This window comes from Scomber scombrus, chromosome 5, assembly GCF_963691925.1.
Source record: "Scomber scombrus chromosome 5, fScoSco1.1, whole genome shotgun sequence".
NCBI classification, from domain to species: Eukaryota; Metazoa; Chordata; class Actinopteri; order Scombriformes; family Scombridae; genus Scomber; species Scomber scombrus.
Genome location: NC_084974.1, coordinates 3,621,449 through 3,634,930, shown reverse-complemented (window position 1 = coordinate 3,634,930; position 13,482 = coordinate 3,621,449). Strand labels below are relative to the sequence as shown.

Sequence of the window (13,482 nt, the reverse complement as noted above, 5' to 3'; positions counted from 1 at the left end):
CCGATACACCAAAGTGGATTTCTTTCATCCCAGGAGAATCCAAATTATCATGAGAACAAAAGGTATAAACAATGTGCCACTGTAATGCTCACTTATTACTTCTACAATCAGTATCAGCAGAAAAGAAGCTATGAAAAGTGATGGATAATATTCACATGTCAGTCATTTTGAATTCTCTAATGAATTGCTGAAAGGGTAAGGGTGTCTATTTTTATCCATTTTTCTAGGACACTTGTATCATATTTCTTTGATATTCTCTTTAGTATCAAAGGAACTGGATGAAGTCCATTATGCATGTGGAACTTATTTTGGCCAAAACCTGAATACAGTTGGCAACAGTGTTCATGTCCATTTAAGGAGATTTATAACAGGTGAATGAAATTTAATGGATGGTGCTTCATCTTCAGTTTTATCACAGGCTTACTAGATGTGCCAAAGTTCCGTAACTGTAGACAACAAATATTTTGGCATATTTCCAAAGTCAAGCTTCATTCGGCTGACATTGCCCTTTTAAAAAATATTAATGTGATGCGATGGGATCTTAACTAATAAAGTTCTTTCATTTCAAAATTAACAAGTTTACATTTATAAGATTTTTAAGATTAATACAACGATGGATTATGGATGAAATATTTTGAGAGTATTATTTTGGTATTACTGACACACACACAGGAACACATAGGTTTTTTTGTGAGCACATTTAAAGTTTTGCTAAATATTGCATTAATGTTGTCAAGCATTATGAAGCATTGGAAATAATTTCCCCTGATACTTAAGTAATACCAAAGTTGTCTGTTAATGTAACAGAAAAATACCGTTGATGTTAACTACATGATTCAACTTCCATGCCCTTTAAATCAAGCACTATATTTGTTGGAATTGTGCACAAACCATATTCTGCACTGCATAACATTTGGCCATCATCCCATGACTATACTTGGAGCCTACATTTATAATAGCAACTTTATGAATCACTGATGATTAATCTAGGGGGAGAAATGTATATGCTCCTCTTTCTTTCACTCTAAATACTAAATTATATTTATGATTACTGAGGTAGACCTTGATTTAGTTTGTTGTCTCACTGAAGTATCTGTGCATGTATATACCTATATATAATTTCTCTTTTGTTTTGTTTTTTAAGAGAATGTGTTCACAGTAATTATGTAATTATTCAGTATAATGTAAATAGAATTTATTAGTAATGTAGTCCATTCTACTGTAAATATTCCACTTTCTCACTAAACAATTGTCAGTTTTATATTACATTTTATTCAATATTTTTAGACCCACGTTGTGTATGTCACATTCACATTTGTGATCAGATTGTTTACCAGCTGCATAAACATCACTGCCACAAAATAAGCAACAGGATGAGGCCATGACCAAATTGAGTCAGAGACTGCAGCTGACCAAGCACTCCCACCCTCTATAAAAGCAGCAGCCCTGGACTCCTACATGAACTGGTAGGCCTTCAACACAGGTGAGTATATCCACTGTGATCTCAGTTTTAACTCCTTTTTTTATCTGCAAGTAAGATTTAAAATGAGAAAAACAAACTGAAAACAATTATTGTACTCATGTTTCACCATCTTTTTTATAGCATCTTGACACTCCACCAAATACTGTACCAGTCATCTTTTTTTGGAGCCAGTTGAGGTAAAACATGTCAAATCTCAAACGTCAGATGGATACAAGATTTACATTTCTACATTATGCTGATATTTCTGTGATCTTTTCAGTCTCCACTAAAGTGCCACCATGAGCACAGACGCGGAGATGGAGTGCTACGGCCCGGCGGCCATCTACCTCCGGAAGCCAGAGAGGGAAAGGATTGAGGCTCAAGCCGCTTTTTTTGATGCCAAAACTTCCTTCTTTGTGGTGCATAAGACAGAAATGTATCTCAAGGGTACACTTGTGAAGAGAGAGGGTGGCAAAGTCACAATTGAGACTGAGGATGATAAACAGGTAGGTGTATTTCCAATGAAGACACTTTTCTATGTTGGAATTTTGTCATTTATTTCATATTAACATTTGTTTGAAACTATGAGTTCATACTAACACAGTGGTTAACAAGGACATCCATCTGATGAACTCTAAATTTGAGAAATGAATCTTAGGAAAACCACTTTTACTGTTTCTCTTTTTCCAGGAACTTACTGTAAAAGAAGATGAAATCTTTCCCAGGAACCCTCCAAAGTATGATAAAATTGAGGACATGGTCATGATGACCCACCTCAACGAGCCTACTGTGTTGTATAACCTCAAAGAGCGTTTTTCATCCTGGATGATCTACGTAAGTTTCCACTTAAATAATGCAATGAGTATTTATATCTGGGAATCTAAATGTTAATACTGTGTTTATTTTCTATTTGTGCTATTACAGACCTATTCTGGGCTGTTTTGTGTTGTTGTGAATCCCTACAAGTGGCTTCCTGTCTATGATGCTATAGTTGTCGGAGGATACAGAGGCAAGAAGAGGATTGAGGCACCACCTCACATCTTCTCCATCTCTGATAATGCCTATCAGTTCATGCACACAGGTAAAATTAAAGTTAGCAGTGTTAAATCATGTAGAATTAAGCTTACACATAAACTTATTGAGGAAATTACAAAAAAGAAATTCATGTGAAATGTCTATGTTTGTATTTCAGATCGTGAAAACCAGTCTATCTTGATCACGTAAGTATAACAGAAACTGTAATGCTAAATCATATAATGATAATAAAGCAGATCTTGACATGTGTCTCTTATACCCCAGTGGAGAATCCGGTGCAGGAAAGACTGTCAACACCAAACGTGTCATCCAGTACTTTGCAACAATTGCAGCTATTGGAGCCAAGAAGGCTGAGCCAGTTCCTGGAAAGATGCAGGTCAATTGGTTGTTTAAAATTGTTTGTCAGAGGAAAGTTAATGTGAATGTTTAGCCCATGTAACTCATATCCTCTCTTGCAGGGCTCCCTTGAGGACCAAATTGTTGCAGCCAACCCTCTGCTGGAGTCCTATGGTAATGCCAAGACTGTGAGGAATGACAACTCCTCTCGTTTTGTAAGTAATCCAGGGAACATGTCAAGACACATTGTTGCTTAATTACAAAAGCTGATGTTATGAATGATCTGGCTCCCTAGGGTAAATTCATCAGAATCCACTTTGGCTCTTCTGGGAAGCTGGCTTCAGCTGATATTGAAACTTGTAAGTTTCAACCATGATGTGAATCAAGATTAAATCTGGAGTGTCATATATTTTTGATAAAGTAACAGTTTTAAACTGTAATAGAGTGATCACACAGTCTCTGGTTAAATTTCTTTTTCTTAGATCTGCTGGAGAAGTCCCGTGTAACCTTCCAGTTGTCTGCTGAAAGGAGCTATCACATCTTCTATCAGCTGATGACTGGTCACCAACCTCAGCTCCTGGGTATGTTACTTTGTAAATTTGACACTGAAACTTAAATAATGCCAGAGACAAGACCAAGCAATGATGTGTATTTTTAACTGTGCTCCTATAGAGGCTCTTCTGATCACCACTAACCCCTATGACTACCCAATGGTCAGTCAGGGTGAAATCACTGTTAAGAGCATTGATGATGTGGAGGAGTTCATTGCAACAGATGTAAGAAAACATTTTAGTTAAGTATATTTTGCATGCTTAATGCAACCGGGAAGTTTTTTCAAGTAGCAATAACTCTTTTTCATTTACAATGTAGACTGCTATTGACATTTTGGGCTTCACTGGTGAGGAGAAGCAGGGCATCTACAAGCTGACTGGTGCTGTGATGCATCATGGCAACATGAAATTCAAGCAGAAGCAGCGTGAGGAGCAGGCTGAACCCGATGGCAATGAGGGTAACTCGGATAATGATATCTTATAGAAAATCTACCATTGATTAATATGTAACATATATTTGTAAACATATCCCAGTTCACAGATGGCTAACAGTTTTTATTTTTCCATCAGTGGCTGATAAAATCGCCTACCTCCTGGGCCTGAACTCAGCGGATATGTTGAAAGCTCTGTGCTACCCAAGAGTCAAGGTCGGAAATGAGATGGTAACCAAAGGTCAGACTGTTCCACAGGTAAGATAAAGAAAGTTCAATATTTGATCAAATAAAATGGCAATATTTCCATTTTAACCAGAAAATATGATTGTGATCATTCTAAAATCTTTATTTCTAGGTCAACAATGCTGTCAGTGCTCTGTGCAAGTCTATCTATGAGAAAATGTTCTTGTGGATGGTCATCCGTATCAATGAGATGCTGGACACAAAGCAGCCAAGACAGTACTTCATTGGAGTGTTGGATATTGCGGGATTTGAGATCTTTGATGTGAGTGATCTGAAGAATATTTGAGTTGCATCATGTCAACAATGTTTTTCTATGACTCATTATGTCACCATAATTACAGTTCAACAGCCTGGAGCAACTCTGCATCAACTTCACCAATGAGAAACTGCAACAGTTCTTCAACCACCACATGTTTGTCCTGGAGCAAGAGGAGTACAAGAAAGAAGGCATTGTCTGGGAGTTCATTGACTTTGGTATGGACTTGGCTGCCTGCATTGAGCTTATTGAGAAGGTCAGTAGTCAATCAAGTCAAAGTGATTTTTTAAATCATGTTTGCTTCCACTGTTAAACCTTTGATGTGACTTTTTTTTCTCAGCCAATGGGCATCTTCTCCATCCTTGAAGAGGAGTGCATGTTCCCCAAGGCCTCTGACACTTCTTTCAAGAACAAGTTGCATGATCAGCATCTTGGCAAGACCAAGGCCTTTGAGAAGCCAAAGCCTAAAAAGGGTGTGCCTGAGGCTCACTTCTCCCTGATTCACTATGCTGGTACAGTTGACTACAATATCCAAGGCTGGTTGGACAAGAACAAGGACCCCCTGAATGACTCAGTTATCCAGCTCTACCAGAAGGCCTCCAACAAACTTCTGTGCTTCCTGTATGCAAAACATGGTGCAGAAGGTGAGAAATAAGATTGAGTAGAGTGATCAGGAACTCTGAGTAACAGTACAGCTGATATGTTCTATCAAAAACACGTTACATTTTTTTAACCACAATTTTAAAAACTATTTTTTATTACTGCCTGTACAAGAAAGTGATCAACAATGACAAGATTTACATTAGCTATTAGCAGCCTAATCAGTCGCAATTCATGATGTTATACGACATTCACTATGTTTGTAGTGAGGAGTAAGAAACCATGTGTCTGTTACACTTGGTTCAGGCCTTGAATATAGCTGCTGACTATTCTGTATTAATATATACATGCATGTATAATCACGCACATGCACGTATAATCACGCACAATTAATTGACACAGAGAAAACTTAAAAAAGATCCTATAAAAGTTACTTATTCAGTGCCATTAATTGAATTTAATGTTTGTGAAAACAGAGCCTTCTGGTGGTGGCAAAAAGGCTGGAAAGAAGAAGGGTGGTTCCTTCCAGACTGTGTCTGCTCTTTTCAGGGTATGTATTGTTTCATACTTTAAACTATTAAAACCATAATTTTGAAATACTGTTGACCATTTTTCTTATGTTGCTGATCCACAGGAGAACTTGGGCAAGCTGATGACCAACTTGAGGAGCACTCACCCTCATTTTGTCCGTTGCCTCATTCCTAATGAATCAAAGACCCCAGGTAAGAAGCTGGCCTAATCTTGCACACTGAATGTGACGCATTGATGAAAACAAACATTTTGAATATGATTTTGGAACTTTCAGGACTTATGGAGAACTTCTTGGTCATCCATCAGCTGAGGTGTAACGGTGTGCTGGAAGGCATCAGAATCTGCAGAAAGGGCTTCCCCAGCAGAATCCTCTATGGTGACTTCAAGCAAAGGTGATATCATTTAATATAAGCAAATCAAGTTGATTTCAGTTGAGTTACAAACAGCCCGCCAAGATGTGGGGTCACTGTAAGTAACAATACAATATTTTCTTGTAGATACAAAGTATTGAATGCCAGCGTCATCCCTGAGGGACAGTTCATTGACAACAAGAAAGCTAGTGAGAAGCTGCTAGGCTCTATTGACGTGGATCACACTCAATACATGTTTGGACACACAAAGGTTAATCTCTATGAACAATGTCAAGATATGGTTTGTACATACATCCCTTTGTATCAGTGAATGCTGATTACTGAGTCCTTTCAAACAACCACACAGGTGTTCTTCAAAGCTGGTCTGCTGGGTGCTCTGGAGGAGATGAGAGATGAAAAACTGGCTAATCTGGTGACCATGACTCAAGCTCTCGCCAGAGGATATGTCATGAGGAAAGAGTTTGTAAAGATGATGGAGAGGAGGTAGGATTGTCATACAGTACACTGAACTGTTCTATTCATAACAGCTGTTTTTTTGTTTGTAATGAAATAACTTTACAGAAAAGTTACACTTTATTCGTATTCATTTTCCAGGGAAGCTATCTTCTCCGTTCAGTACAATATCCGCTCATTCATGAATGTGAAAAACTGGCCATGGATGAATCTGTACTTCAAGATCAAGCCTCTTCTGAAGAGTGCTGAGACTGAGAAGGAGCTGTCTGCGATGAAGGAGAACTATGGGAAGATGCAGACAGACCTGGCTGCTGCTCTAGCCAAGAAGAAGGAGCTGGAGGAGAAGATGGTTTCTCTGCTGCAGGAAAAGAATGACCTGCAATTGCAAGTGGCTGCGGTAAGTAGGATACAAAAGCAAGAGCGACTCTGTCATATCCACACTCCATTAATTGAATATTGTAGTTAACATTTTCACATTTTTATTAACCCTTAAACTATGTATGTACATGTAGAGAATACATTGTCCATTAATTTACTGTATGTTAAAATATACTGTAGGAAGTTGAGAACCTCTCAGATGCTGATGAAAGGTGTGAAGGCCTGATTAAGAGCAAGATCCAACTTGAGGCCAAACTCAAAGAGACAACTGAGAGACTGGAAGATGAAGAGGAAATCAATGCTGAGCTGACTGGCAAGAAGAGGAAGCTGGAGGATGAATGCTCTGAGCTGAAGAAAGATATTGATGACTTGGAGCTCACCTTGGCTAAAGTGGAGAAGGAGAAACATGCCACAGAAAACAAGGTTGGAATCATTTTAATCCTGTATTCATTTTTTTTAAAAAGGCAATGTATTTGATGTTAGCTTTCAAACATGGGTATAAAGTGATGGAAATAATGCACCTTTCCTGACATTTTCAGGTGAAAAACCTGACAGAGGAGATGGCATCTCAAGATGAGTCTCTTGCCAAGTTGACCAAGGAGAAGAAAGCCCTCCAAGAGGCTCACCAACAAACACTGGATGATCTCCAGGCAGAGGAAGACAAAGTCAACACTCTGACCAAGGCCAAGACTAAGCTGGAACAACAAGTGGACGATGTGAGGAAACATTGTTTTTGATAACATATCTGTATTGTTCATTTGTTTGTGAGAATCGACATTCCATGATAAAAATTCAAAACATTATTTAATGTGAACGTTATAATATTATCTCAAAAGCTTGAGGGATCACTGGAGCAAGAGAAGAAGCTCCGTATGGACCTTGAGAGAGCCAAGAGGAAGCTTGAGGGAGATTTGAAACTGGCCCAGGAATCCATAATGGATCTGGAGAATGACAAACAGCAATCTGACGAGAAAATCAAGAAGTACGTTTTCTGTTTTTATGTTTAATCCTTACATTGATTAATTGCCATAATGCAATACAACAGCAATACCTTTTTTCCTATTCCAGGAAGGAGTTTGAGACCAGCCAGTTGCTCAGCAAGATTGAGGATGAACAGTCTCTTGGTGCTCAGCTTCAGAAGAAGATCAAGGAGCTCCAGGTTAGTATTTGACATGAATGTTATACTCTGTGACTGAAAAACCACTGCTCACAGTGTGTTCAGTTAACAAGCCTTCTTTATATTGGGATCATCCAACCTAGGCACGTGTTGAGGAGCTGGAAGAAGAAATCGAGGCTGAACGGGCTGCTCGGGCAAAGGTGGAGAAGCAGAGGGCTGACCTCTCCAGGGAACTTGAGGAGATCAGCGAGAGGCTTGAGGAAGCCGGTGGAGCAACAGCCGCTCAGATTGAGATGAACAAGAAGCGTGAGGCCGAGTTCCAGAAGCTGCGCCGTGACCTTGAAGAATCAACCCTCCAGCACGAAGCCACCGCAGCGGCTCTCCGCAAGAAGCAGGCCGACAGCGTCGCAGAGCTGGGAGAGCAGATCGATAACCTCCAGCGCGTCAAGCAGAAGCTGGAGAAGGAGAAGAGCGAGTACAAGATGGAGATTGATGATCTCTCCAGCAACATGGAGGCTGTAGCTAAATCCAAAGTAAGTTTATAACTGAAATATTGGCTGTCATTATGGTTATAAATATGGATTATATAGGATAATTATGAAGTAGTCTCCAACTTAGACAAATTCAAAACACTTGCTTTGTTCATGTTAATAATTCTAAATGTTTTGTTTTCATAGGGTAACTTGGAAAAAATGTGCAGAACTGTTGAGGACCAGCTGAGTGAGCTTAAGGCCAAAAATGATGAGAATGTGCGCCAGCTGAATGACATTAATGCACAGAGGGCAAGACTGCAGACAGAGAATGGTGAGTCACCTGTGATAAAAACTAGTAATAAAAAAACACATGATCATATTGATAAATGACTCATTAACATTTTGTCATTCAGGTGAGTTTTCTCGCCAGCTTGAGGAGAAAGATGCTCTTGTTTCCCAGCTGACCAGAGGCAAACAGGCTTACACTCAGCAGATTGAGGAGTTGAAGAGACACGTTGAGGAGGAAGTGAAGGTATAAAGCAAGTCTAGCTGCTAGCTTCTTAAATGGTGGTTACACCTCGAGACACTTCATGTGGTCCACTTGACTTGACACGATTCCCCAAATATATTAAATATTTAGAACAATTGTATTCCATTAACGTTTACTTAATATGAAAGGGTGATAATGTAAGATTATGCCAAACTAGTTGATGTGCAGTTGTTGTTGTTTTTTTAGCATTTTTAAAGCAAGTGTAATTTTTTGGTTCAAGTTTTGATGGTTACACCACTGGGACATTTTTGCCATAATCCTCTCTCTATATTCTCTCAAAATGGATTATAAGCAGAAACTTTAACCACGTTAAATTGGACTTAACCACAGGGACACAAAAAAAGTAGAGTCAAGTCATTGACCCATATAATAGAAATTATATTCAACCACAATATAGAGTAAATTGAAGTTAATTTATTTATTTATTTTACCTAAAACTTGCCTCATAATATTAATGCACCCTTTTTTTCAACTTTATTTCTTTTTGGCCGACTGAGGAAATGCTCTGTTAAAATGTTAGATATTGCAGAGTCAGACATAGGACAGTTAAAGGGGTTGAATGATAGTTGTAGGTAGAGAAAAAAATATTGTCAGAAAGTCCATACTTTTAGTGAAATACACAATGACATAAATAAAATGATCATGACCGTAAACATTATGAAGAACATTCACCAAAATACTTTTATCCTTGGTATTGTAAACAGTTGTTTTATCTTAAAGAACCCATGTCTATGTTACTTCAATACATATTTCTGTGATACATCTTGTCAGGCCAAGAATGCCCTGGCCCATGGTGTTCAATCAGCCCGCCATGACTGTGATCTGCTCAGAGAGCAGTTTGAGGAGGAGCAAGAGGCTAAAGCTGAGCTGCAACGAGGAATGTCCAAGGCAAACAGTGAAGTGGCTCAGTGGAGAACCAAATATGAGACTGATGCTATCCAGCGCACTGAGGAGCTGGAAGAATCCAAGTAAGTCATTTTATTAAATTAGTCTTCAATTCAATTGCTTGCTTTTCCAGAAAACATTCCACATATTTTACTATCAACATGCAATTAAGTGTAAACAAATTCTTCACTACAGGAAAAAGCTTGCCCAGCGTCTGCAGGATGCTGAGGAGTCCATTGAGGCCGTGAACTCAAAGTGCGCCTCTCTGGAGAAGACCAAGCAGAGGTTACAGGGTGAGGTGGAGGACCTCATGATTGATGTAGAGAGAGCTAATTCTCTGGCTGCCAACCTTGACAAGAAGCAGAGGAACTTTGATAAGGTAACAGGAAATCAAAACCACACCGGTTTGAATGAAACACAAAATGATCTCGGTAATTAATCATTGTTATTAATCTAATATAATTCTAGGTCCTTGCAGAATGGAAACAGAAATACGAGGAGGGCCAGGCAGAGCTGGAAGGAGCCCAGAAGGAGGCTCGCTCTCTCAGCACTGAACTGTTCAAGATGAAGAACTCTTATGAGGAGGCTCTGGATCATCTGGAGACCATGAAGAGAGAGAACAAGAACCTGCAGCGTAAGTCAATCAAACAATATTTAAAGTCATATTAATTCATCATTGTAGTGATTATACAGCTTCTTCCTTGACTTCTGTAGCTGTAGGTCATGAAAGTTTGTGGTGGAAAAAATGTGGTTTCTACATATAATGTAGATACCTAATTGCACTGGATTTTGGCTTTTAATATGCTACAGAGGAGATCTCAGACCTGACTGAACAGATTGGTGAGACTGGAAAGAGCATCCATGAGCTGGAGAAATCCAAGAAGACCGTGGAGACTGAGAAAACTGAAATTCAGTCAGCACTGGAGGAAGCAGAGGTAAAAAAAAATATAATTTACAATACAAAAAGACCACTTGTTTTGAGAAAATAACCTTTAAGTGTATGTTCAACTTTTTTCTTTAAGGGTACACTGGAGCATGAGGAAGCCAAGATTCTCCGCGTTCAGCTTGAACTTAACCAGATCAAAGGTGAAGTAGACAGGAAGCTGGCAGAAAAGGATGAGGAGATGGAACAGATCAAGAGGAACAGCCAGAGGGTGATTGACTCCATGCAGAGCACTCTCGATTCTGAGGTCAGGAGCAGGAATGATGCCCTGAGAGTCAAGAAGAAGATGGAGGGAGATCTGAATGAGATGGAGATTCAGCTGAGTCACGCTAATAGGCAGGCTGCTGAGTCCCAGAAACAACTGAGGAATGTCCAGGGACAGCTCAAGGTGAGCTTTGTCTGATCGATGAATAAACAAATCTTACAGAGCAAAGAAAGTTAAGTCTTTATCCTTGCACGTGTTATCAGGATGCCCAACTGCACCTTGACGATGCTGTCAGAGGACAGGAAGACATGAAGGAGCAGGTTGCCATGGTGGAGCGTAGAAATGGACTGATGATTGCTGAGATTGAGGAGCTCAGAGCCGCTCTTGAGCAGACAGAGAGGGGACGCAAAGTGGCTGAGCAGGAGTTGGTTGATGCCAGTGAGCGTGTTGGACTGCTTCACTCTCAGGTTTATATTCAATAATTAACAAGAAAATGCCTTATATATATAGTATACATACCAGCTTTTGTATACATAACATCAAATTAAAAGTGACTTTTTTAATTTTCAGAACACCAGCCTGTTGAACACCAAGAAGAAGATGGAATCTGACCTTGTACAGGTTCAGGGTGAAGTGGACGATGCAATTCAGGAATCAAGAAATGCTGAGGACAAAGCCAAAAAGGCTATCACTGATGTGAGTTTGTATATGAGTCTTCTTTTTTTTATAAAAATTCAACTTCACTTCACAAAACACTTGTTTATGCATGATGCCCATCATTTCAGGCTGCCATGATGGCTGAGGAGCTAAAGAAGGAGCAAGACACCAGTGCTCACCTAGAGAGGATGAAGAAGAACCTGGAGGTCACAGTCAAGGACCTCACGCACCGTCTGGATGAGGCTGAGAACCTGGCCATGAAGGGTGGCAAGAAGCAGCTCCAGAAACTGGAGTCAAGGGTATGCTCTTAATACATCTGCTTCATGGTGTCAATCACACTATTAATTCACTTTTCTCACTGCAAAAATGCCTTTACAAGGTTTTGATATACTATGCATCGTCACATTACAGGTTCGTGAACTGGAAACTGAGGTTGAAGCCGAGCAGAGGCGTGGAGTTGATGCTGTTAAGGGAGTCCGCAAATATGAGAGGAGAGTGAAGGAGCTGACCTACCAGGTAAGTTTGGATTTAACTAAAAACTATCATGATTTCTTGGTTTTGAAATGTTCTCTCTATATAGTGAAGTAACATTGCTTCTTTTGTATAGACTGAGGAGGACAAGAAGAATGTGCACAGACTTCAGGATCTGGTGGATAAGCTTCAGCTCAAAGTGAAGGCTTACAAGAGACAGGCTGAGGAGGCTGTAAGTCAAATTTGTTGTCATTTTTTTTTTTTCAGGAATGTCGCACAAATCAAAAATTACAAAGAAAGAAAACATACTAATATGATGTAAAATAAAAAAAATACAACATACTTCAACTTCAAAACCCTTTGCAGGAGGAGCAGGCCAATACTCACTTGTCCAGGTACAGGAAGGTCCAGCATGAGATGGAGGAAGCTCAGGAGCGTGCCGACATCGCTGAATCCCAGGTCAACAAGCTGAGAGCCAAAGGCCGTGATCACGGAAAGGTAACCATGTGATAATATTTTACAAAGATTATTATGTGGGCACCTTAGTTTAATGGGGTATTTAGCCACTTTTACTACACATTTACTTTTTATTTTAAGAATAGATACTGAATCTTCTTTCTTGTTTTCTTTCTAGGCTGAACATGCTGAATAAGAGACATCCTTTTGGAGCCTTTGGACAAAGTTCATAAAATATGAACTAGCTGTTTAATTGTCTTCTTGTGTGTTTATTCAATAAACATTTTTCCTCAAAATGTAACAATATTTACTCTGTATTATTTACTCTCTAGTTTCTGGCTTTTCATTTTTTAATTATCTTGATCATTTGGGCTTTGTTTTTGCATATGGCATCAAATTCTCCAAGGATATTCTTTTTAATGTATTCATTTTTTCATTTTTCATTTCAAACAATCACTTATAATAGTTCTATGCTACACTATATATACATAACTATTCCTTTAAGGCTCTTAAGGACAAAAATGTCCCCATTAAAACTACATTTTTGACCTCCCTGCCAAAATATGATGCTTCATGCATTCCTGTGTTCTGTGCTGTCATTTTCGAGCCAGGGGTTCAAAAATTGTAGTTTGCTGTATTTTTGCTGGGAGAATACAATGAATACAGTGTTACACAGTCCTGCTCGTCCTGTATTATGAAACACAGCGGACCAGTGAAAAATGTGGTTGCGTCCAAAATGACCTGGATGTGTTGGTATGGGTGTGGGAGTGTGGTTTGTCTGCGTGTATTGAAAAATAAATGTGTGTGTGAGAGTGTGTATATGTAAATGTGTGTACATGCAGGTACAAATGGAGTTTATTAAAGTTTAAATTTGTATTGTCTTGCATGTGTACATTTGTAGCAATGTCTGTTAGTGAAGGTGTGTGTGCGTGTGAGTGTGTGTTTGTGTGTGTGAGAGAGACACAGATTTAGACATAATGCTGTAAATGCAGACCTGCAAGACAATATAAATGATCCACACATTTACGTGCACACTCTCAAACACACACACGTTTATATTTCAATACACACATAC

The 13,482-nt window shown here is 39.2% G+C and overlaps 1 protein-coding gene across 1 annotated transcript; it reads left to right on the top strand.

The window, feature by feature from the left end:
- The first annotated feature begins 1,761 nt into the window (after window positions 1–1,761).
- Window positions 1,762–12,711, top strand: LOC133980297 (myosin heavy chain, fast skeletal muscle-like). Its single transcript, XM_062418978.1, has 39 exons — window positions 1,762–1,968; window positions 2,153–2,296; window positions 2,387–2,543; window positions 2,655–2,682; window positions 2,762–2,915; window positions 2,956–3,048; window positions 3,129–3,192; window positions 3,316–3,414; window positions 3,506–3,609; window positions 3,704–3,842; window positions 3,955–4,073; window positions 4,174–4,323; window positions 4,403–4,573; window positions 4,658–4,961; window positions 5,394–5,467; window positions 5,552–5,639; window positions 5,723–5,840; window positions 5,946–6,069; window positions 6,166–6,302; window positions 6,414–6,673; window positions 6,835–7,073; window positions 7,190–7,366; window positions 7,487–7,632; window positions 7,719–7,809; window positions 7,911–8,300; window positions 8,445–8,571; window positions 8,654–8,772; window positions 9,562–9,758; window positions 9,871–10,054; window positions 10,144–10,309; window positions 10,486–10,610; window positions 10,698–11,006; window positions 11,087–11,290; window positions 11,394–11,519; window positions 11,609–11,779; window positions 11,892–11,996; window positions 12,088–12,183; window positions 12,318–12,449; window positions 12,586–12,711. The coding sequence occupies exons 1-39, from the start codon at window positions 1,762–1,764 to the stop codon at window positions 12,601–12,603; spliced, it is 5,856 nt and encodes a 1,951-aa protein (XP_062274962.1). The 3' UTR covers window positions 12,604–12,711.
- Window positions 12,712–13,482: the final 771 nt, after the last annotated feature.